At 47.7% G+C, this 25,007-nt stretch overlaps 1 protein-coding gene across 3 annotated transcripts in view; it reads left to right on the top strand.

The window, feature by feature from the left end:
* Positions 1 to 25,007, top strand: part of NOS1 (nitric oxide synthase 1) — a 180,049-nt gene that overhangs the window by 104,194 nt on the left and 50,848 nt on the right. For all 3 annotated transcript variants that reach the window (XM_072802686.1, XM_072802687.1, XM_072802685.1), the window contains exons 3-8: positions 443 to 569; positions 16,937 to 17,065; positions 18,561 to 18,706; positions 20,326 to 20,488; positions 21,188 to 21,279; positions 23,938 to 24,079. In XM_072802686.1, the coding sequence (XP_072658787.1) occupies positions 443 to 569; positions 16,937 to 17,065; positions 18,561 to 18,706; positions 20,326 to 20,488; positions 21,188 to 21,279; positions 23,938 to 24,079 (799 nt within the window). The remainder of the gene's footprint in view (positions 1 to 442; positions 570 to 16,936; positions 17,066 to 18,560; positions 18,707 to 20,325; positions 20,489 to 21,187; positions 21,280 to 23,937; positions 24,080 to 25,007) is intronic.

The following is a 25,007-nucleotide window of genomic DNA, read 5'->3' as shown; positions in this document are numbered from 1 at the left end:
TATTCAGAAGTAGGATGACTTATCACCCTAGCCCCCAAGACTTGTTTTCTTCCCTGTCCATCCTGCTTCCTACATCTTAAGTTGTCCAGGGGATCTGCCAGGAGATGAGCCTTCTGTGTTCCTAGATCTTTGAGATGGGGAAGTGAGAAGGGAGGATCAAAGCCACATCATGGCTATCCTGAAGTGATGTCCACACTAGTTAGTGCTTGCCAACCATCAGTGCTGACGTCAATGAGCTCACCTTTGTGCTTGACCACAGGGCTGCCTTCCTCCGTGTTGCTGGCAATTCTGTCGAGCAGCAGGCTGGGCACCCACAGTTTGCTGGCTCCACATGTGGGTGAACCGTGGAGGTTCTATACAGACTCAGGACTTATAGACCAGGGCCATTAGCCTGCCACTCCTGATGTCATGCCTTTCTCACATCCCCTGCCTTGCCTTTCAGAGGTATGGACAGCAAGTCACACAAACCACTGCCCCTTGGCGTGGAGAATGACCGAGTCTTCAGTGACCTGTGGGGGAAGGGCCATGTGCCTGTCGTCCTCAACAACCCGTATTCAGAGAAGGAGCAGGTAAGTGGGTGGTGCCAGCTTGGCTCCCACATTCCACAGCTTGCTGAACCTTCTCCAGTGTGACGATGAGGGGAGGGAGGCCAAACAAATGTCAAACCATGTTGGGATGGAAATGAGCTACCACGGCTAGAGGGGTCAGGGATGCGGAGGCCAGGAGCATGTATCCTGGGATACAGGTTTGGCTCTGTTTTGCTTTGTTTGTGATCTTGCCATTTTTCAAATTTCAATTTTGTTTCCACCAGGAAAGGCACTCCCATGCCATTCACATTCCAAATTTAGAAGGTAAAAATACATGGTAAAAAGTGTTCCTCCTTCCCCTCATCCCAGCCACACGGTTGCCTTCCCTAGAGGCAAGCAACAGTTATCATTTCTATGGTCCTTTCAGCAAAACTTTATGTGTAGACTGACAAATACGCACACATTATTTTCACACAAATGAGAGCACATTATGCATTTGCCTCTTACTTTTTCGCTTATCAACATATGTTGGTGATTAGTCCCAATCGGTAGGTGAAGAGAGTCCTAGTTCTTTTTTTCATGGATGTATAATATTCCATTCCATACCTCTGCTATACTTCTTGAGTCAGTCCTCCATGTGGACACCTAGGACATCGCCAGTATTTTGCTAGGATGTTGCTATAATGAGTGACATTGCATAAATGCCTCACATGGCTCACGGGCAGGCTTTTCAATAGCATAAATTCCTAGAAGTACAATTGCTGGATCGAAGATCATAGATATTTGTGATTGGGGCAGAAATTGAGAAATTGCTCACTGTAAAGTTTGCTCCAGTCCTGCCAGCTAAACAGGAGAGTAGTGGTATCCCCACAGCCTCGTCATCCTAATGGATTATCAGACTTTTTGGTCTCTGCCAATTTGCTGAGATGTGTTTTGACAGCTGTGTCAATATTGTTCCTGAGCATGGAGAGATTTGGCTAGAGACTTACAGTGCCTTTTTCTCACCTGCTTGGGCAGCTAATGGACCAGGCCACTGCAACCCTATTAAAATGTGTGAATTTCCCGCCCATCCTCTGTACTGCAGTGAAGTAGGAGGTCAGAACAGGGAGATGGCCTAAGTCACTCAGCAGGTCACCTTCTTCTCTCCACCTGCCCCAAGCCCTGTATGGCACAGGGCAGGTTGCCAGATTCTGTCTTCTGATGCATCCGTGTGGACAGCACCTTTTGCTACCAGCTCACTTGAGCAATGACATAGCCTCATGGGGGGAATGGGACATTCCAGAGCCTCAGGGGGAATTGCTTTCCTTAGCAGCTGATAGCTGGCCAAGAAGATAAGGATGTCCAGGATTCTGCACTAGGTCATCCCCATGCTCCCACTGCTAGTTTCTCTCCCTCTTCCAGTGACATCTAGGAATGCTGAGAGAAGCACCAATATAGACTTCTGTTATGCCATCCTCAAAAATCAGGGTCACTCTGTTAGCATGAGGGGACCAGTTTCCATTCATGATTAAATAAACAAATAAACTTAACACATTTTTCTTTCCTAACCAGAAATAAAGGGATATTACCATAATTCAAGTTCTCCCAAGACAAAAGAAAAAAAGAACAGAAAGAGACAGCCTCAGGCTAGATCCAGGCTCTGGACATGACTTGTTAGATCAGCACGTTCTTGCCCTAAGGGTCAATTTATATTTGTACTTTGAGTTTACTGCCAGTGTTTTGAAATTTTATATAAATATCATATTCACAATTTTTCTCTAAAAATGCAGACACTCTGACCACCTCGAGCCTATATTTTTTTTTAAGATTTTATTTATTTATTCATGAGAGACACGTGAAAGAGAGGTAGAGACAAAGGCAGAGGGAGAAGCAGGCTCCCTGTAGGGAGCCCAATGTGGAACTCAATCCCAGGACCCTGGGATCATGACCTGAGCTGAAGGCAGATGCTCAACCACTGAGCCACCCAGGTGCCCCTCGAGCCTATATTCTTATGGGACAATAATCTGTATGGACTGAGTAGCAGCTGCCCGTCTAGATAGACAGAACATGGGCTTTCCAATTTGCCACAAGCCTCACCACTCCCTATCATCTGTCCCCTTAAGGCCCTATTTTCACTTTTTATAACATTAATACTGTTGATTTTCTTAGGATGCAAGGGGAATATTTTTATATCCATGACTTTGTTATCAGTGGCAGATAGAGACAGACCAAGACCTGTATGTTTCAGGAAACATGAGAGAGATTTCATGTTTTATAAAAATGAAGAATATTCTTGTGTGTTTAATATGCAACCGAGTGTTCTGTCTTGAAATCAGCCAGCCTGCTTTGCTAATTTACCTTACCTACCTACCAGTCCTCTCCAGGTATCAGAGTTTGTAACTGCTGGTATACAGTAACCCCTGAGTCTCTGACTCACAGAGACAAAGCTGAGGATGCCTTGACCCCATTAGAAAGACCCTTAAAGTCACAGCTGAATTCTAAGCAGTGGCAGGATAATGGCCATTTCCTTTAATGCTGTCACTTCGGTTAGACAGTGACAGCTTGGAAACCATAACCTTGGACTTCAAGCCCTCAATGTTGAGAACAGGGCAGGAGTGATTAATAGGACCACTGACCCTCTTCTCAGAGCTCCGAGATGAAATGATCAGTGTCTGAGGTCAGGCAGGCTGCTATAATTCCAGAATTCTAGAAACTGAGTGGCTTACAAACAATAGACGTTTATGTCTCACAATTCTGGAGGCTGGGAAGTCCAAAATCAGGGCACTAGCAATTCAGTATCTGATGAGAAACTTCCTGGTCCATGGCAGGTATCTTCTCGCCATGGCCTCACATGGCAAAAGGGACATTTCTCTGGGGTCTATTTTACAAAGTGATCTAGTCCCTCCCCCAGAGCCCCACCTCCTAATACCTTCACCTGGGGGATCAGGCTTCAACATATGAATTTGGGGGGTGACTCAGATATTTAGTCTGCAGCCATCAGGGAGTGGTGCTGAGAATCTCCCCCTCAAAAATGGCAGTTCCCTTTGCTTAGAGAAGGAGAGAGGGTGCTGGGCAAAGGAGGAAAGACCACATCTTCCTGGGGTTAAGACAGCCAGATAGTTTTAAAATTGGGAGCTCCTGGACGCACGCCATACAGACAGCCCATGCTTGGGATGTATATTCACTCCTTTATCCTCAGCAAATCCTCACTGTCATCTATGACCCCAGAACCCCTGGCCAGCATGATCACCCTGGATCACTTGTCTGAGATAGTTTTCCAAATGCATCTCAAAAATACAGCTGCAAGAGGGTAGAGTTCCCAGTGCCCAGTTATATTTGAGTCCCAGCCCCTGAGCTACAGAAACAGCCCTGTTACCTCCTGCTAGACATCTCCAAAGCCACAGCGCCGAGAAATGTTTCCCAGGCTGAGCAAATTAATAGAAAACATAATGTTCTTCTTTCCATCCTGAAAGACCAGCATATATGCTTAGCCTCTTCTCTACCTGCTCAAAGCCACTTTACCTGGAGCTCCGGGGATCGGCTTCCTTCCTCTCAGTTGTAACCCACATTTGCTGCTTTTTTTGGCATCTGTGGGGGGTTGGCATTGTTAATAACACAAAGAGAGACCCAGCCACTACCTGCTTTCCTGAGTCGGGAAGAGACAGGCGGAGGTGGAAGCACAGCTGATCTGCCTTTTTTGCCCAGGACCAGGCAAAAGGCAACAGAGTCTAAGTGAAGCAGGGTGGAGACAAGCTAGACAAGAGAAAGAACTTCCTGATTCAGAAGCCTATCAGCTCCCTGACAGAATCATGAGATCTGCCCCATGCTTCTTGATTCCCTCCTCTAACCAAATTCAAGGAATATCAGCCATAGAAGCACCTTCTCTTAAATCAGCCACAGGAGACTGAGATGTTAATTTCTATCTAGTGGTGATTTCTCTTGCTGAAGGTCTGGTTCAGCAGTAGGTACAGCCTGTGAGACTCAAGTCCCTGGTCACTAGAACACAGTGTGTGGATGACTATAGTGCTCATCTTTAGCATCCCCTTGCAAACAGTATCTGGCCTGGGCTGGTATATAGAATAAATCATTTCACCCATCACCTGCCATGTGCATAGCTCTGGGGTGGAAGCAAAGGGGAGTAAACCTCGCCCTCCCTGCCCTTAAGACCTTCACAGATGCCTGTGGGGGGACAGACACAGGTACAGTGCAATTCATCCTAAAATACAAAGGGACACAAAACACTGTGAGACCACGAATACCTCAGCAGGTATCAGAAAAGGTTTAGCTGAAGAAGTAACATTTGAGCTGAGTTTTGAAGATCATGTAGGAATTTGCCTAATAGAAACTAGGAAAAGGTATTATAGTAAAAGGAACACCTGTGGCTGATACATGATATGCTCCATTTTTCTTTCTTGCTAAAGATCATTCTTGGACCTCTGGTGCTGATACCACCTGGGATGCATACTGAATTTTGGCAGCATTCTAAAGGCCCTTTACCTGATAATCCTCTTAAGTTAAAATGCTCTCCCACGTAAATGACTTGAAAAACTACTGTTGGTCTGTTCTCCCTATAAAACCTCAGGATTTGAGTCAAGCTCTTCTCTGTCCCCCCCCCCTCTTTTTTTTTTTTTTAAGATTTATTTATTTAGGGGCACCTGGGTGGCTCAGGCAGTTAAGCATCTGCCTTCAGCTCAGGTAATTATGTCATGATCCTGGGGTCCTGGGATGGAGCCCAGCAGGGAGCCTGCTTCTCTTTCTCCTTCTGCCCTCCTCCTGCTCATGTGCACGCTCTCTCTCTCTCAAATAAATAAATAACATCTTTTTAAAAATTTATTTATTTGAGGAGGGGAGATGCCAATGGAGAGGGAGGGAGAATCCTTTTTTTAAATTTTTTTTATTGGAGTTCAATTTGCCAACATATACCATAATACCCAGTGCTCATCCTGCCATGTGCCCCCCTCAGTGCCCATCACCCAGTCACCCCAATCCCCTGCCCACCTCCCTTTCCACTACCCCTTGTTTGTTTCCCAGAGTTAGGTGTCTCTCATGTTTTGTTACCATCACTGATATTTTCACTCATTTTCTCTCCTTTCCCTTTATTCTCTTCCACTAATTCTTATATTCCCCAAATGAATGAGACCATATAATGTTTGTCCTTCTCTGATTGACTTACTTCACTCAGCATAATACCCTCCAGGTCCATCCATGTCGAAGCAAATGGTGGGTATTTGTCGTTTCTAATGGCTGAGTAGTATTCCATTGTAGCCATAGACCGCAGCTTCTTTAGGGAAGGAGAATCTTAAGCAGACTGCACACCCAGCGCAGGGCCCGATGTGGGGCTCAATCTCACAACCCTAAGATCATGACCTGAATTGAAATTGAGTCGGCTGCCTAACCAACTGAGCCACCCAGGTGCCCCTCTGCTTCCCTTCTCATTAAGCAACTATTTCCTTACCTGCCCGATTTGCTTTCCTAAGGAGGAAGGGGTGAATTGTCTCTTGCTTCGGGGCAGCATGTCTATTGTCAGATATTAATTAAGCATCAATCCAGTCCTTAGTGGATATGAGGGAGGGTCTTGGGCCAGGGGGAGATGGGTTTTCCAGTTGGGGCTCCCCCCCATCTTATTCAGCTGGCTGCCCCTCTCCAGCCTCTTGCTGACACTGGCAATCAGGTAATCGTATAGATGACTGTGACATCAAAATCCCCGTCCCCACCGTCACCACCTCCTCCAGAGCCTGGCATTTCCTCACCCCTGGGGACATGGGGCTTGCTGGCTGCTTTCAAAATGTCAAAATCTGTTGAGAAGCTTTTCTGTACTACAAAATAAGTGGCAGCATCATCCCAGTCTCTGGAGAGCCCCAAATTATGAGGTGTGGGGGGGGCATATTTGTGGGTCCCTAGCATCCAGAGGATCAGAGGGGGTCAGGACCCCTCTCCACACAGGCACACGCCCCTGCTGGCCATCACTGCCTTTGTGGAAAGCCGAGAGCGGGCAACCAGCCCCAGCAGGGCTGCGTCTGAATGAAGGCAAGCCAGTGACACTCTGCCTCTGAGCGACACCCCAGCCTGCTGCTGGGAAACCTGCACGTTAATGATGTCAGGATAAAAATAACAGTAATGCAGATCCCGGTACCACCGTGAGGGTATGGCCGCTCTAACTGTGGGATCCCCTGCCCCCAGCTCTGGGGTCCGCTGGCGTTGGGCCTCATCCTGCTGATGACCTTGGTCAGACGGCAAGTTAGCACCTGCGCTGAGGCTCCATTTCCTAATGGGCTCGTCCAGCTGGGGGGAGGTGAGGTGGGAAATGACAGCATCTCTAAATATCAGCTGATATGTATGTCGAGCAGTGTCGGCCACTATGCCGAGCACTTCAGGTCCGTGGTCTCAGTGAAACCCCACCCCAACTCAATAAAGTACTATCGCCCTCATTTTACAGATGGCTAAACTGAGGCACAGAGGGTTAGCTTGAGGAGGCCTAGGAGGAATGGTAGAGATGGGACTGGAACCCAGGCTGCGAAGCCCCAGAGCCTGCCCTTAATTCTTAAAGGCCCAGCACAGAATAAGTTCTCTGAAAATGTGCATCTTTATTATTATTGTTGGTATGGTTGCTGTTGCTTCATTTGGCTGATTTTTATATTGCTCATTTATTTTTTTTAATTTATTTTTTATTGGTGTTCAATTTACTAACATACAGAATAACCCCCAGTGCCCGTCACCCATTCACTCCCACCCCCCGCCCTCCTCCCCTTCTACCACCCCTAGTTCGTTTCCCAGAGTTAGCAGTCTTTACGTTCTGTCTCCCTTTCTGATATTTCCCTCAGCTATTAGAAATGACAAATACCCACCATTTGCTTCAACGTGGATGGAACTGGAGGGTATTATGCTGAGTGAAGTAAGTCAGTCGGAGAAGGACAAACATTATATGTTCTCATTCATTTGGGGAATATAAATAATAGTGAAAGGGAATACAAGGGGGGGGAGGAATGTGTGGGAAATATATTGCTCATTTAGATACAGTTTTCCTGCTAACTGTTAAATTGCTAATGTGAGGCAGACAGGGCAGGAAGCACCATCCCGGTTCTACAGATGATACCCTTGGGGTCTGGAAAGGGAATGTGAGCAAGCAGCCACTGAGTCTCGGTGACAGAGCCACACCTCTCTCCCTCGGTGACTCCGTCATCATCCTCATCGATCATTCCGATTGAGGCAGCATGTGTCCATCTGCTGCGGGGGGCCAGGCTCTCGGAGTCCACTGGGGCAAGTAGCCAGGTCTGCAGTGGAAAGGCCCAGCCTGTGAAAGCCTGAACCCCATGCCCAGCTCTGTTGCCTGTAAGCTGTGAATTTGAAGATAGTCATTTCACTTCTTAGAGCCTCTGTTTTCTCCTCTGAAAAATGGGTTGCCAGGAGGATTCCGTGAGCCAGTAGATGTATAATGGCCTAGCTTTGCTCAGCCTCTGAATAGGCATTTACTAAACGTTGCTTACTACATTAGGGAATCAGATGCAATCACTGCACTTAAGAAATTCACTGTCTGAGCATCGTCTCTTCATCAAAGCGTTGTCTGACTTCTAGAAACTTCTACTTCTAGGATGAGCTACAGGCCATATCGCACACACACACACAGCAGTTATCACAGTGTGATATTTGGGGTTTCATAGCATCACATCCAGACATTCTCCGGAGACCTGCCCTGCTGGCTTTGGTAGATTCAGTGGCTCCGTTTAGGGTGTCTGTTGATTACTCCCTTCCCTAAGCCTCTCTGAGCGCTTAAGGAAACTCCTGTCTTTTGAGATTAATCTCTTTCTGTGGGAGGGTCCCCCAAATCACTAGCCATAAACTCCTACTAAACTCATTACTGCCCCCCAGCTCAGTGGGACCAGCTTTCCCTCAGCTTGATCCAGCCCATGACCGGAATAAGACATACAGGTTGGAGTTTCCCAAAAGCACCTTCCATAGCTCGCTCTTTACAGGTCACCCAGTGTTCCAGGGATGCCCTCAAACAGGGGATAAAAAAAACCTCAACAAAGATACTTTCTGGGAATTTATGTGGAATGGAGTCTCCCTCGGCCCCCAGTGGCAGCAGAATCCAAACCTCGCTGATGTTTTGCTTCCTCCCACCCATGCCATCACCGGCTGGTTACCTCTAGGGTCTTTGTAGGCCACTTTGCCATGAGACCAGCCATCCCTGTCCTGCTTATTCAGGTGGTCAGAGCCAGGGCAGAGCCAGGAAGCAGGGCCTGAATTAATGGGGGTTTGGGTTCAGCCCTGCAGGAATTTCCACATATTTTGTTAACTGTTTGTTAGCTGTTTGTTTTAATAGTGAGTATATTCAGAGCAAGCCGTCCCAACTGTTTCCATTGAGACAATGATGTCTGGCTCAGGAAGCAGTGATACCGCTCTGCATGCTTAGTCATTGCAAACCCTATTCAAGTTCAAACTATATTCAAGTTTTTTTCCCAGATAAGCCAAGTCAAAGTGCTTTTTCCTCCCCTCTGCAGATTGATACCCCTCCAAACAGAGATTCTGAGAGGTCAATAGGGCTTTCAGTTTCTGAGGGTCACAATACCTTAAAGGTAAAAACTCCAAATCACAATTGCAAGGCTTGTTCATTTTAAATAGTTACCTTTAGCAAGTCAATGCTTTGAATAAACACACACACACACACAGAGTCCAAATGTAATAGAAAGGGGTTAGGGCACAAGATAATTATTACAGCATTTCTTTTAAAATTAATTCATGAGGCACATATTCATTGTGGTCTGGTAATGGGATGAAGTTTAAAGTTGTCTAATAACATCTGGCTACCTTGCAACATCAGTGCCACTAAACATCTACTCAGCAATGTACCTTAAGGACCCCTTATCTTCACAGGCCCTTGTCTGTGGCTGCAAACTGTGATGGTCTGACTCTGGAGCATCTCCTTCTTTAATTATCCTCCACAGAAAATGGCCTGTTGAATCAGGATGGGGAAGGTGGGGGTAGAATCAATGATTTCAACCTTCCATGGAGTTATTATAAAGAATGAATCACTTTATAAATTATGCTTTGCATACACTACAAGGAAATTATACTCAAAGGTACTAAACACAGTTGGTTAAGTTTTATAAGTAGCAATTTTTTCACACAGCATACCTGCTGATTTGCGGGTCTGTGGTCCTGGACCCTGATCTGCCACAGCTCATAACCCAGTTACACCTGCTGCCCTGAGGAGGTGGTAGCCACAGGTTAGAGCAATGCTGCTTGGGGCTGCAGCAGAGGGCACGGTGTGTGGACCTGGCCTCTAGGGTGGCTGGCGTGGTGCCCAGCTCAGCCCCAGGATGCTGTCCTCATTTTAGGACAAGCCAAGCAGGGCAGGTTGCTGCAGGCCTAGGAGGGAAAAGCTGTCTCTGGGGCCAATAGTTAAAGAGTAAGAAACTACTTGCTTCCTACAGGTTCCGGCTTTAGCTCCTGGATTATTTCTTAGGGTTCTTGTAACAAAGCATCACAAACTGGGTGGTTTAAACAACAGAAACAGGGCACCTGGGTGGCTCAGTGGTTAAGCATCTGCCTTTGGCACAGGCTGTGATCCCAGGGTCCTGGGATCAAGTCCCACATTGGGCTCCCTGCATGGACCCTGCTTCACCCTCTGCCTGTCTCTGCCTCTCTCTCTCTCTGTGTCTCTCATGAATAAATAAGTAAAACCTTTAAAAAATAAAAACAAAACAACAGAAACATTCTGGAGCCTGGAGAGCTCCTAAAATCAAGATGTTGGCAGGTTGGTTCCTTCTTAAGGCCGTGAGGGAGAATCCCCACAGGGCTCTCTCTGTGGCTTGTGGACGGCAGTGTGTATGGGTCTTGAAATTTCCCTTTTATAAGAGCACCAGTCATATTGGATTAGGGCCCACCCAAATGACCTCACTTTAACTTCATTACCTCATTAAAGACCCCAGGTAAGACCATATTCTGAGGTGCTGGGAGCTAGGACACCAGCATATGAATTTGAGAGGGACATAGCTCAGCCCTTAACAGTTCCTAGAATGTGGTGTCTCCCAGGGAGCTCCCTCGCTGCTGTCAAGCTTCTGGCCCTATTCCATGACGAGGCTCTTGGCTGGGAGGGCCTACAGTTGGGGAACAGCAAGGTACTTGGCTGCTGTGTCCAGATCTTCCAAATTCTGATGTCTTGTGTCTATGTTCCTGCCTTAAAAAGCCCCCCTCCACCACCTTCCTGTCACTGCTGCTCCTTACTCCCCAACGTCCTCCCACTCACGAGGAGGCCTCCGAGTCACTGTTGATTTTGTCCCTTGCCCCCTCCCACCCTCTCACACCCCCGAGCTGTCTGTTCTGCTTCTGGCACCCCACTCTCTGGCTCCTCCCACCCCACCACAGCTGCTGCAGCTGTGCTTTGCCCTCCCGGCTTCCCCCCTGCACCGAGGCAGCCCCGTGGTTCTCTCCGCACTCACCCTCTCCCTCCCACAGCCCTTGCAGCCACGTGGCCTAAACCTTGGCTTTGAGAAGTGCCCCCCCAATCAGGCAGCTTCATGTTGGGGGACCATTCTCTGCTTAATCAAGACAAAAGCCTTTGGCTTAGCATTCAAGGGATTTTGAAATGCATTTAGACCTTGTGTTCCTTGGCTTGGGCTGCCATCACAAAATACACTGACTGGGGTGGCTTAGAAGTAGAAAGTTATTTCTCATAGCTCTGGAGGCTGCAGTCCACGGTCAGGGTGCCAGTGTGGTCGCACTGGGCAAGGGCTCCCTTCCTGGCTTGCAGACGGCCACCTTCACCATGTCCTTATTTTGGTTTTCTGTGTGTGTGCGTGGAAGGAAAGAGAGAACGGTCTCTTCTTCTTATAAGGTCACCAATCCTGTCAGATTAGGTCCTACTCATGACAATTCTTAAAAAATATTTTATTCATTTATTCATGAAAGACACAGAGAGAGGGAGGGAGGGAGGCAGAGACACGGGCAGAGGGAGAAGCAGGCTCCATGCAGGGAGCCCGACGTGGGACTCGATCCCAAGTCTCCAGGATCACACCCCAGGCTGAAGGCGGCACTAAACCACTGAGCCACCCGGGCTGCCCCATTTTTTAAAATCTAATTTATTTATTTGAGAGGGAGTGAGCAAGAAAGAGAGAGTGTGCAGGAGTGAGGGAGAGGTGAGCAGAGAGAAAGTGAAAAGCAGACTCCCTGCCGAGCAGCACGACATGATATGGGGCTGGAACCCAAGACCCTGAGATCATGACCTAGGCCAAGGGCAGATGCTTCACCCACTAAGCCACCCAGGTGCCCCTCTTATGGCCTCTTTTCATCTTAACTACTTCCTGTCTCCAACAGGTTAGGGCTTTAACATAGGAATTCAGAAGGGACAGTTCATCTGTGGCAGACCTCAGTTTGTTGAGCATGTACAATGTGCTGGACACTAGTCTAGGGGCTAGACACAGAGCAAAGTAGACAGTGGGTAAGCAGAAAACCATATCTGTATCTAAATATCTGTAGACATCATATATATGTATATATATGTATGTATTATGTCTAACCGGATCCATAAGACATAGAGACTTAGACATACATACATTCACATGCAAATACATATACACTCGCAAATTGCAGGCAGTGATAAATGCCTTGAAGAAAACTAAAGCATGATAAGGGAGCACAGAATACTGGGTGGGGCGCTGTTTTAAAGGACAATCAGGAAAGATCTCTAATGCAGTGCCATTTAAGCAAGTGGAGACACAGGTAAAAATAACTTAAGCGTTCCACCACTGGAAGTCGATTCTCTGGATCAAGAGTCTAGATTTTTCTGTAAGGGGAAAGGTAGGAAATAGTTTTAGCCTCTGTGGCCCTTATGACCTTGGTCTCTGTGACAACGACCCTGCTCTGCTGCCCTATCCCTAAAGCCTCCACAGATAATCTAAGAACAAATGAGGGTGGCCGTGTGCCAATTAAACTTTATTTATGGACACTGAAATTTGAACTTCATGTAACTTGTATGTATCATGAAACACGACTCTTCTTTTGATATTTTTATTCAACGGGCTAAAGATGGGGGGGAAAAAACCTTCCTAGCTTGTGGGCTGCATAAAAAGCAGGCAGAGGACCAGGTTTGTCCCCCGGGCCACAGTCTGAGACGGCGGCACGCAGCCAGATGAGGCTTCTCCTGGTTGCGGGATGAGAGTGGGGACCACCGTAGGGCCAAGAACACGAGTCCCAGGCACACAGTAGGTGCTCAGTGTGTATTTGTTGAGGGAGAGGGAGATGGAAGAGAAGGAGAGGGCAGAAGGAACCAGGGTGTCAGGGTGCCTACAAGGCTGAGTTCCTGGCTCCAGGCCCGGGGCTGGTATGACGTCCCCTCTCTATCTCCTCTTGGGCTGCAAGGCCACTACCTTCCATTTCACAGCCCCTGCAGGCTCCAGAAGCAAAGAGGTGTGGACAGAGCCTTTGAAATGCCCACTTAGGAGCGACGTCCCAGGCAGCCCTCCCACAGAGCCCACCAAGATCTAACTAGGATCTCCCACCACCTAAAAAGCATCCGCTGACCACACCAGGCACAACTCTAGTAAAGGACACGTGGAGCTGCTGCCCAAAGCCCACCTGTGCCCTGTCCCCAGCTTAATAACTCACAAGTGCCACTAATCTGCATTTTTAACGAGAACATTTCAGTCCCCACTCAGAAAAGTCATTTGCATGCCCCATGCAGGGCCCCTGACTGCTATATTAATCTCCCCATTTGTCCCCTCCTGAGTCATCTAATATTACTGCTGGCTAATTAAAACATCAAAGCCCCAAGTACAACAGCCCTGCCAGAGGCTTCCTAATGCCTGGTTTCAAGTGTGTGTGCAGTTCAGCACAGCCCGGGGCGGAGAGAGGCTCGGGCCTGAGCCCCCCATTCCTTGGCTTGAAATGACCACCCCTCACACATCTGGAACCTCAACAGATGGCCTCTTTCGTTATGCCTGTTACTCCCTCCACACACTGCCGATGAAGGCTGCCGGCTGCCCACCCACCAGCCGTACCCCACCCCTCTTTCCCCTGCCTCACTCTGCTCCCCATCCACCTGCCCTCCCACCCCCTCCATGGGTCCTAGGCCTGACCCCAGCGCTAGCACTGTGTCTGTCCCATTATCCTCTCTCTGGGATTCCAACTGCTCCCCAGCCTCCAGGACGTCCATGTGGGTGGTTAAGAGAGTTTGCAAACTGGCTGAATGATGCGCAATATTTAGGGAGGATGGCTCAGGTGCCTCCCGCATGGGCAAGGTCAGATTTTTTTGGTTCTCATGTTGGCATGGTCGGAGGAATGTGTTGCTACAAAGTCTTGCCCAAAGATGTGACTTCCATCCCTTGCATGTCTGCTGGAAGAGACTGTAGTGAAGACAGATCTTAAAGAAGTGTTGGTGCTGTCTGGCCAGGCCTTCAAAGGAAATGGAACTGTCTGCATGTGGCTTCACAAGGCGACGTAGTAAAATAACTCAGAGCTCAGCAGGCAGAAAGTGCAAATGGGAGTGAAGGGAAGACTCCTACATCCTTCTCCTGTTCCTGGTGTGGCAGGACTATAGTAACACTTATGGCCGTGGCATTACTGATAGGACTAGCAGGGGTACTGACAGGAAGTGGTGGCTGACATTTAGGAGGTGATCACATTCATCCAAGTGAAAGATGATTTTGTCCGGCGAGGGTACTGGCTGGTTAGATGGGGAGAAAAAGGAAGGGGTGTATTCTAGAGCTATTTTGAAGCTAAAATGGGGGGGCTTGGGGGAGGATCAGGTGTGGGGGATAAAGAGTACTATGTCCAGGATAGCTCCCACCTGTGTCTTGCACAGGTGGATGGATGGTGATGCCCAGCACTGAGATGGGAACCACTGGAGATGACCGGATCTGGCCACAGCAGGGAGGTGTGGAAGATCATGAGTCATGGCACCTTCCTTTTGTTCTCTGCTACCACTTGGATGGTTCTGGAGCTGTCTTTAACGTGCTGTTCACCTATCCTCAGCTCCCCAGATACTAACATAGCAACATAGATGCTTAAGCACAGAGCTCTTATTCCACTGGCCAGAAAGGAGGCTATGATATGCCTGTCACCTCAGGACCTTTGCATAAGTTGTTCTTTCTGCCTGCAAGACCTTGCTCTTCTTTCTTTGCCTGATTAACACCTACTTCAGATCAGATCTCAACTTAGAAATCAAATGCTGTAGGTTAGGTGTCTCTCTTTGTGTTTCCACAGTCCTTTATACACCACCAACGTCCCATATTATAACACCCACTGTACTTGATTATAATGATCATACAACTGTCATCTCTCCCCTCACCCCAACATTGCACTAAGAACTCCATGAGGGCAGAGTTCTCATCTGTCTAGTTGTCACTATAGCTCTGGCCCTTGCTGCCTTGCTTGGAACATAGAACCTACTCAATAAACATATGTTGAATGAATGAATGAATGAATGACTTATGCATAATGGCGAAGAGGCAGGAGAGTCCAACAGTTAAGAACATGGTTTGAGGGGCTCCTGGTGGCTCAGTCAGTTAAGCGTCTGCCTTTGGCTCAGGTCATGATCCCAGGGTCCTGAGATCAAGCCCGGCCTCAGGCTCCCTGCTCAACTGAGAGCCTGCTTCTCCCTCTCCCTTTGCCTGCCACTCTACCTACTTGTGCCTTCTCTCTCTCTCTGTCTTTCTCTGTCAAATAAATAAATAAAATCTAAAAAAAGAAAAGAAAGAAAGAAAAAGAACATGGTTTGAAAGACAGACTTCCAGGATTTGACTCCTGGCTCCAGTGTACTAGCTCTGTGACCTTGGGCAACTTAACCTCTCTGTGCCTCCGTTTCCTCATCTGTAAAATGGGCATGATAAGCTCTTGCTTGGCATACAGTAAATGCTTCTTGAATGCCAGTTTTCAGTCTTAGCCCTTCAGCATGCTCTATGATTTCTTTCCTGGACTTAGCCCACTTAAGTGTAATTCACAGCTTCCTTACCCACCTGAGTTCCACCAACCCAGTTCCTCCTGCCTCCTGCCTGACTTCATCTCCTTGCCCTAATCACCCTCCTACACTCCAGCCACGGTGGCCTCCTTGCTGGTCCTTTGAACTTAACAAGCTTATCCTTACCTCAGGGCCTTTGCACTTGCCTTTCTCCCCTCCACTTAGTCATCATCATATATCCTTACCACCAGCTGATACTACATTGTTCACATATGGGTTTACTTGTGACTTATCTCCACTTCTCTCACATCAGTGTCCCAGAAGGGCCAGAGCACTCTCTGTCTTGCTCACCACAGTGCCCCCATTGCCTAACAGTGTCTAGCTCATAGTAGGTGCTCAATAAATACTAGTTGAGTGTGTGAATGTCCTCCCACAAGGTCTCTGTCCGGGGCTCCATTCTTTGGCATGAGTGTCACTCCACACTGGTTTGTCTTCTCCCTTCCCCCACCCAGCTGACACAGCAGGGCATACCTGCTGCTTCTCCCTTACAGTTGCTGACTGACGCTTGTCTGATGCATAGACAGGTAGACAATTACTTGGAAACACCCAAGACAGAACGTAATCCTTATTAAAGAGATCTAAAATGGATGGGCCAACTTTGGTCAGCCCAAGACTTATCGCCTAACACCAACTGGGCATTTTGTTTATAGAAGGGAAGACAGATGGGAGACTGAAGGTGTTCAACACAGAGGGAGCAGTCAGTGCAAAGGCCCAAAGGCAGGAACACATTTGGCATTTTCGAGAGGCAGAAGCCTAAAATTCAGGGGAAATATTCTATGCTTTGAAATTTTTTAACTTAATTTTTTCTGTTTTCCCAATGCTCACCAGATGTAGTGAGTTTGGACTATAGCAGGGAAGCCCAGGAATCCAAGGAATTTGACCTAGCTTCAGCTTTGATTCCTCAGGCCTAAAAGCCAGCACCATTCAGAGAGGCAGACTCTGTCCCTTGGTCATTTACTCATTCAGCAGACATTCAGTGAGTCCCTGCTATCTGCAAGGACCTGTGCTAGACACCAGAGAGGCCACCTTTGAGTTCTTGACCCCTCCCCAAAGAATAGAACCCAAAAGGCTTTTCCACAGTGCCTCCTTTGGCATAGGTAGAGGGACCAGGTTCCCAACCACCTTGTAGGTGTCACATGGGAGAATGAGTCCTTCTCTCTGTGCAGGTGCTTGGTAACTCTGGCAGATTCCAGGAAGAGAAACTCACCTGCCTCCTGCCTGATTTCATCTCCTTGCCCTAATCACACTCCTACATTCCAGCCACGGTGGCCTCCTTGCTGGTCCTTTGAACTTAACAAGCTTATCCTTACCTCAGGGCCTTTGCACTTGCCTTTCTCCCCTCTACTTAGTCATCATCATATATCCTTATCACCAACTGATACTACATTGTTCACATACGGGTTTACTTGTGATTTATCTCCACAAGTGGAGACAGTTTTCCAGTGTCTGATGTCCCATACTTCCTTGTCTCCTCCAGCCCCCTGCCTCGGGAAAACAGTCTCCCACAAAGAATGGAAGCCCCTCCAAGTGCCCCCGCTTCCTCAAGGTCAAGAACTGGGAGACGGATGTGGTTCTCACTGACACCCTCCACCTTAAGAGCACATTGGTGAGTATCCCAGCAGGACAGAGACCAACTTCACATTTGGCGTTGGCTAAGTCTTTGTTGTGGGGCCTGCCCTGTGCCTGTAGAGTGGTTAGCATCATTTCTGGCTTATACTCATGAGATGTCAGTAGCCCCCCTGAATTTGTGATAACCAAAAATGTCTCCAGATATTACTCAGCGTCTCCTGGTAGGGAAATCCACTCCCATTTGAGAACCACTGGTGGATACTTACTCACTCATGGAAATACTTTTCATTTGTATACCTTGAACCCACAAGAATCCAAGTGGAGTTGCTGGTTCTGAACATATCTTCTTTGTCTCTCACAGTCTGACCACTGATAAGGTATTGAAAAAGCCCTTCCTTGGTGTCACTGGGTTTCTGCTAAACTTTTATTTATTATATTTTTTAAAGATTTTCTTTATTTATTCATGAGAGATACAGAGAGAGAGAGCAGAGACACAGGCAGAGGGAGAAGCAGGCTCCATGCAGGGAGCCTGACATGGGACTCAATTCCGTGTCTCCAGGACCACGCCCTGCACTGAAGGTGGCGCTAAACTGCTGAGCCACCCGGGCGGCCCTCTGCTAAACTTTTACATCATATTTTTAACAGTTAGCAATTCAACGCATTGCTTTACATTTTTGTTGAAAATGAGCCTCTTGGGAGAATAGTGTGTTGGTTAGCTTTTGCTGCATAACAAATATACCCAAAAGTCAGGGACTTAAAACAACAACAACTCATTATTTTCCAAAAGTCTACAGATTGCCTTGGTGGTCCTGCTGGTTTCAGTTGATTTCAAGCATCTGCAATCATCTGAGGGACACCAGGCAGGTCTAGGATGGCCTTGGTTAGGATAACTCTGATCCTCCAGCAAACTAACTTGGCCTTGTTCATATGGTGGTTGCAAGGTTTTCAGAGAGAATGAGCAGAAGCATACAAGATCTTTTGAGGCCTAGGCATGGGATGGGCACAACAGCACCTCTGCCATTTTCTATTGACCAAAACCAGCTCACATTCAAAGGGAGAGGGTATAGGCTCCACCTCTCGATGAGAATTGCTCTAGAGTCACATTGCAAAGGGTATGAATACAGGCAAGAGAAGAATTGGGGCCACTTTTTTGCAGTCAACTTCCCAGAGAGATGTTCAAGTGACCTATTGCAACCACTCTACAAGTTCCTTCTTGATCAACACAAGATCAAAAAATATTTGGGGATTCAGTACCAATGAGTCTGATTCTCAGGCAGTGCCAGTCAGAAAGCCTCTCTTCCCCTAGATGAGTAGAGCAAACACTTTCAGAACTTTAACACACTGCCTGTGGATTCTCACCTTTACTGGTAACCACATCCCACAATGATTTGAAGCTGGTACTTGAGAAATCCCATTTGGGTATTAAAGGCCAGGTAAACTCTACCATGAATGTCAGATCCACGTCCACAGCCCCACTTGTGCTACACTTGGGTAAGACCAAGTGATCATCCAAATCTCTCTTGTCCTTCCAGGAAACGGGATGCACCGAGCACATCTGTATGGGCTCCATCATGCTCCCTTCTCAGCAAATACGAAGGCCTGAAGACGTCCGCACAAAAGAACAGCTCTTTCCTCTCGCCAAAGAGTTCATTGATCAGTACTACTCGTCAATTAAAAGGCAAGTGTATGTTGACTCTGGGGACCCAGGGTGAATTACCAAGGACCAAGACAAAGACTTTAACTCCAACTCTGTGATGGTTGAACCAAGACCTGAGCATAAGGGCTCTGCCCTCCATACGCTCAGTTTGAAAACTGGTGGCCCAAGGGCCAAATCTGGTCCCCAGGAATGTCTTTGGCCTGCAAAGTTGCTTAAATCTGAAACATTTCAAGAAATTCTGTGTCTAGGCACACTACCCTAAAGAAACTCTCACACTTAACTTGTTCACCAGAAGACATACATAAAAATGTTCAATGAGACATTGTTATAATAGGAAAAAAATTAAAATCAAAGAGCTAACCCGAAACAACATCGACTCCCTCAGCAGAGAATGTGTAAGTAAGTGGTGGTATTTTCCAAATCATGGAATGTCATAACAGCTACAGAAAATGAGTGAGTTGGCACTCAGCATGTTCATGGGAATGAAACTTGCAAATAACTATGCAAAAGGAAGAAAGGATAACTTTGTAAAAGAAAACATTCAAGGTAGCACCATTTATATAAACTTTTTAAACGTACAGAGTAATACTGTACATGGTTTAGGGAATAGTTACATAAGTATATATATATATATATAACATATATTTATGCAAATACTTATTATATATGTACTTATGTAAATATATACAATATATATACTTATGTAAGTATGTATACAATAAACATAAAAAAGAAAAGCATGAGAGGGGGCACCCTGGGTGGCTTGGTTAGGCAACTGACTCCTGATTTTGGCTCAGGTTGTGATCTCAGGGTCATGAGATGGAGCCTCATGTCAGTACAGAGTATGCTTGACATTCTCTCTCCCTCTGCCCCTCCCCCTATTTACTGTCACTCTCTTTCTCTCTCTCTCTCTCTGAAATAAATAAATCTTTAAAAAAAAAAAAAAGACAAATATGAGACACTTCCAGGAAGAAAGTGGGTTACAATGGGAACATAGTCCCCAAGGAACTATAATATCATTTTTCATTGATTATTTCTTAGGCGTGGGTGTTCATTATATTGTTCTGGATACCTTTTTGTAAGCCCAAAATTTTTCATAATATTTTCAACTTTCTAAAATTGAATTCCCTGTCATCATTTAAAAATAAAAAGACTTCTCTTTAAAAAAAAAATCAGATTTCCAGGAGTACCTGGCTGGCACAGCTGGTGGAGCACATGACTCTTGATCTCTAAGTTGTGAGTTCGAGCCCCGCACTGGACGTAGAGATTACTTAAACATAAATAAATAGATGAATAAAATTAAAATAAAAATCAGATTTCCAGTTTCTCTTGAAAGGAGACCTGGCATCCCTGGCCCCCACTCCTCCCAGGTAACAACCATCAGGAGCAGAGTGGTAGCTGCCCCCTTTGAACCAGGCATAGACTCACCCATTGGGCACAGTCCCCACCCAGCCAGTTCAGTCACTACTGGGCCTTTGTGGGCTTTTGAGTTTGCAGTCTTCTTATGCTTGAACTGTTGTGTCCGCATGTCAACTCAGACTGGCTGTGGCTTCTGCCCTCATGGGACGGCTCGCCCCCTTCGCCAACCCCTAAATCAGGAGAGAAGGTGACACTCCCCTGTCCCTTCCTTCCTCACTCAGATCTGGCTCCAAAGCCCACACAGAGAGGCTGGAAGAGGTGAACAAAGAGATCGAAACCACAGGCACCTACCAGCTCAAAGACACGGAGCTCATCTATGGGGCAAAGCACGCCTGGCGGAATGCCTCCCGCTGCGTCGGCAGGATCCAGTGGTCCAAGCTGCAGGTAGGCGGTGCGGCTCTGGTGGGTGAGGACGGATGAGCTCCAGGGGCCCCTGGAAGGCAAGGTGAGATAGTAGATGGATGGTCATGGGACCCCAGATTCTCAGGTCGTGACTGAATCTGCCATATAGTCCTGTCTCATTGAACCAACATGGTGCTTTTTTTAAAAAGGAACATGCGTGTCTCTTGGTAAGGCTTACTCTCCAGTTTACCACAGACCCCACCATTCCTTTTTGTCTCCTACCTACTCTCTCTGCTTATTTATACTATCAACCTATTCCCTGAGGCATTAGATTCTGTGTCCCCTGATATGATTCCCCACCCCCACCACCCGGGGAATAGTTTGAAGTCTCAAATAGATTAGTTATTAAGTTCAGAGGGCTTTGTTTGATTTGTATTTATTTTGTTTTTAAATCCCTGATCCCTAGTGTTTCCTACCAGGAAATACATCTAGCCCACTAAGGTCTCTCCTTCACTCATCATCCTGTAACCACATGCCTGCTTTCAGGGAATTTTTCCTGGTTTGATTGACCATAGTTATTAGGATAGAAAACAAAACTTTAAAGCCCAGCCCAGGTCTCGTTAGTGGAGTGCTTCCTACTTGAGTGGGGCAGCAGGTGACATGGGCTCCAGGTTCTCCACCCACTGGGGGAGCCGAGGAGGGAAGGCAGAGGCACCCATTCTCACCATGTACCCCTTGCAGGTGTTCGATGCCCGTGACTGCACCACAGCTCATGGGATGTTCAACTACATCTGCAACCACATCAAGTATGCCACCAACAAAGGGAACCTCCGGTGAGCCTGCCAGCTTGGGGGAGGGGAGTCTGATGCCCCCAAAGCACTGACCCTGGGGTCTGGAGTTGACTGGCTCACCTGCAGAGAAAATGCTCCCCTTCTCCCCTCAGGGAGATGTGCTTAGCTGGAAGAGGTGGCCTGGCTGCTTTGTTCCACCTCCCATGCCCTGTCTATTCTGGAAGAAATAGACTCTTGCAACCAAAATCAGACTTGACCCACAGTTCAATATCACCCATGAAGGGGGAAGGAAGGGGTGTTTCCCATTCCCAGGACATGGAAAATCCCAGTGCCAATAGTGACCTGCTTGTACCATATCCTACTGTGTTGCTCGGAGCTACCTTAGAATTTCCCTGGGTTTAAAAGACGATGTCTCTTCCTGCCGCTGTGGGTGCAGCTCCCTCAGATGCTACCCAGCCAAGCCACACCTTGGACCCCTCTTGCCCCGGACAAAGAACAAAGCCCCAGGGGGCAGACCAAGGCAGAAGATCCCAGTACCAATGTGGGATGGCGGCTTCCACGCTGGCAAGTTGCAGCTGGAAGGGAACAGCTGGGACCCCACAGTTCTACTTGTCAATCTTGTAAATCAGTTCTGCCCCAGCATCTGGTCCCAGCTGCTGAGGACCAGCCCCACGGAGGAGCCATGAGGGCCACTGTAGGGAAATTCCCACAAGCCCCAGGCTGCACTGAGCTTATCCCCATGGTGGCTTGTTTGCATTAAGCAAGAGTTGTCTTGGCCACGTCCCTTCCTTGAGAAGGAAATTGTTGCTCCAGCTGAGCCCACCAGTAGGGAAGGGGCCTATAATATAAGCCCAGAGCCTGAGCTTGGGGAATTGGTTTTTCAATCTCTTCCTAAAAGACCTCATCCCTCAGAGGACATCATCAAAAACACTCCTGTGTATCCTGAGCATCAATGGAGGGCCCAGTCAAGGTCTCAGCCCTCAAGGAGCTTATGTGCTCTTCTCTAAATGGTGATATTACAAGGCAATATGGGGAAGGGGGGAATCACCAAAAGCCAAGCAATGCACCTCCACTTTTTACAGTTATCAACTTGGGAGGGCAGTTCCCAAGATCTTCTACTAAACAAAATATTCTGCTAGACATGATAAGAAAGCCATCAGAGAACATATACCATACATAGAAATCACCTAAACATAACAGAGAAAGGCAAGCAAGGGAGAAGGGAGAGGGAGAGCGAGATGTAAGGCATTCGATCTGCTGTTCAGTGAAATTATGTTTAGGAGACATAAGTGTGTTGTGTTTCTTCTGTTGGTCTCGGTTCCCGCACACAGAGTAAGCATTCCACCCGCTGTGTGTGATTCTGGTGTTTCTAAACATACTTTTTAAATATATATGTTACACAAACACCCTTTATCTGGTGCTCGACCAAAGCAACGGCCGTGTGTTTTACTGCTGGAGGGAAGGCTGACAGCTTGACTCATTCTGTGTTCATCTCCAGTATGGCACCTTTGCTAGGAGGTTGTTGAGAGCACTGTTGGCTCTGGGTGAGTCCTACCTTCAGCCCTCATTCTAGACTCGCCCTTCCCCCCTCCCCCAGGTGCAGTGCACCAGCCCTGCAGTATTCAATGGCGTCTGGTCTTGTGCACACAGTAAGACCCTCATGTGCTCAGAAAGAAGGCGTCCCTGGAAACATACAAGACAGGGGATGCTTTGTGGAGGAATGGAATCTGAGCCACTCCTTGAATGTGGGTACATGACAGCAGAGAGGGATTCCAGCCAAGATGGGCAGCAGGGCAAAGTTCCAGGGGCAGAATATGTAGAGAAGATCTGCAAGCAACGGACTGGACCTGCCATGTGATCCTCATGCTGACACAAGCCAGGGCGGTGGCTTCCACAGCCTGGGATGGAATCCACTGGTGGGACGGGTGAGCCAGGGTGGCAGGAGCTCCTGGTATGAGATCACATTAAACCATGTCCTTCCGATGATGCCAAAGACAAAGTCTCAGTTTGGTGTTAAGACATCCTTAACACCTCTCTAACGCTACTGATCACCCCTTTAGCAGCATGAGCGGGGCTCCAGCTAGGTGTCTTCAGCAAACAACATCTTCCTGCAATGTAATAACAGTATACAGTCTCATAGTTGCCTCTTTAGGTAGGCGAGGCCAGTGGCAATCTCCAGTTTTCTTCTAAAGTGAATAATGTGAGTACAAGGGAAGTACTAAGGTTTCTTCTTAGTTGTAAGTGTGTAGACTTTGGTATGATACAGGCGGTGGGCACATGGGGTGGGAAGTTAAGGATGGTGGTAAGTGCAAGCCTGGAGCTGGGAATCAGTGGTGGGCTCTTAGAGGGAAGGAGGATCCCACATTGTTTCCCTGGAGATTACCTGCTGCAAAGGATCCCATGGGAAACTAGCCCAAGCCAAGAATGTTTAATGGTCTCTAAGCAGAGCAGGATTCTTTGTTCTCCAGCGGGCTGCCATAGGGCCTCCCATCCTCTATTCTTCAGACCAGTGATCCAGTAGAGGGACGAGGCATGGTCCCTCCCTTTCAACAGTGACCCCATGGTCCTTTGGGGACCTTGGCACAGAGGAAGTCCACCCTGAGCCTCACACACTTGGTGGCCTGGGTGATGCCCTTTCCGGTATGTCCATAAGGCACCAACCCTGCCCTGACACCACAGGTCCCCCTCTCCCCACCACAGGTCTGCCATCACCATATTTCCCCAGAGGACTGATGGCAAGCACGATTTCCGAGTCTGGAACTCTCAGCTCATCCGCTATGCCGGCTACAAGCAGCCCGACGGTTCCATCCTAGGGGACCCAGCCAACGTGGAATTCACAGAGGTGTGTTCCTCCCACCCCATCCCCTGCCTGGGCTCTCAGTCCCCTAAACTGAGGACTTTATCCACAGCCTTTTCTTACTTTAACACTTATCATCACAGGGAAAGCAGCCAGTGGGGTACCGTTTACTCCTCTCCCAACCTTCTGCTCCTTTTAGGTGCCCCCAGTCCAGCTGATTCCCTTACAGCTGGTCATGTGGTCATTTTCATCCATTACCTTGTCTAGCCGTCATGACAGGAACTATCGTCCCACTTCACGGATGAGTAGACTGAGTCTCAACACGGCCGAATGAGTTCTCCAAGGCCACCAAATAAGCAGAGAGAGATCTCGAAGTACAGTCCAAAGTTCTCCTGCCTCCCACCAGCAGGAGAGGAGCTGACATACAGGGGCTATTGTCTAGTATGCACCTTTTCTGAATTGGGTAATATGTCAGACTCCTATCATTCATTCACTTCCACAATTTTGCCTACCCAGTCCTTCTTTGGATGAGCGCGTCTCTGCATAGTACCAATATGACCACAGTTTCTGGCAGCCCAAATCAATTCATAAAAGCCAGGAGGAAAACAGGCACCACCATCTCCCCATCCACTGGTGATGCAGACGTGTAGCAAAGGTAACGCACGATAGCTTACAGCACCTATGCCCCTAGAAGACACCATGGGCAGACCCATGCCTAGAATGATCTCAAGCACAAAGCCTGGCACCCTTCTTATTTATCACCTTAGTTAACACCATCCCCAGTTGAGATTCATCTCTATTCTTTCCACTGTCACCACCCCTCAGGACAGAGCTGGCAAAACCAAGCGCTGCTCCACTCTCTCATTGCTACTGACTTCATTTGCATGTGGCTTTTCTTATTAAAATGTTATTATCGAGAGAAGAAGGGGCTGTAACCAGGGCGACCAGGAGTTGCACCTGTGCCGATTTACAC

The sequence above is a fragment of the Canis lupus genome, chromosome 27, assembly GCF_048164855.1.
Source record: "Canis lupus baileyi chromosome 27, mCanLup2.hap1, whole genome shotgun sequence".
NCBI classification, from domain to species: Eukaryota; Metazoa; Chordata; class Mammalia; order Carnivora; family Canidae; genus Canis; species Canis lupus.
The sequence above is the reverse complement of the archived record's forward strand: the minus strand, read 5'-3'. Positions and strand labels throughout refer to the sequence as shown.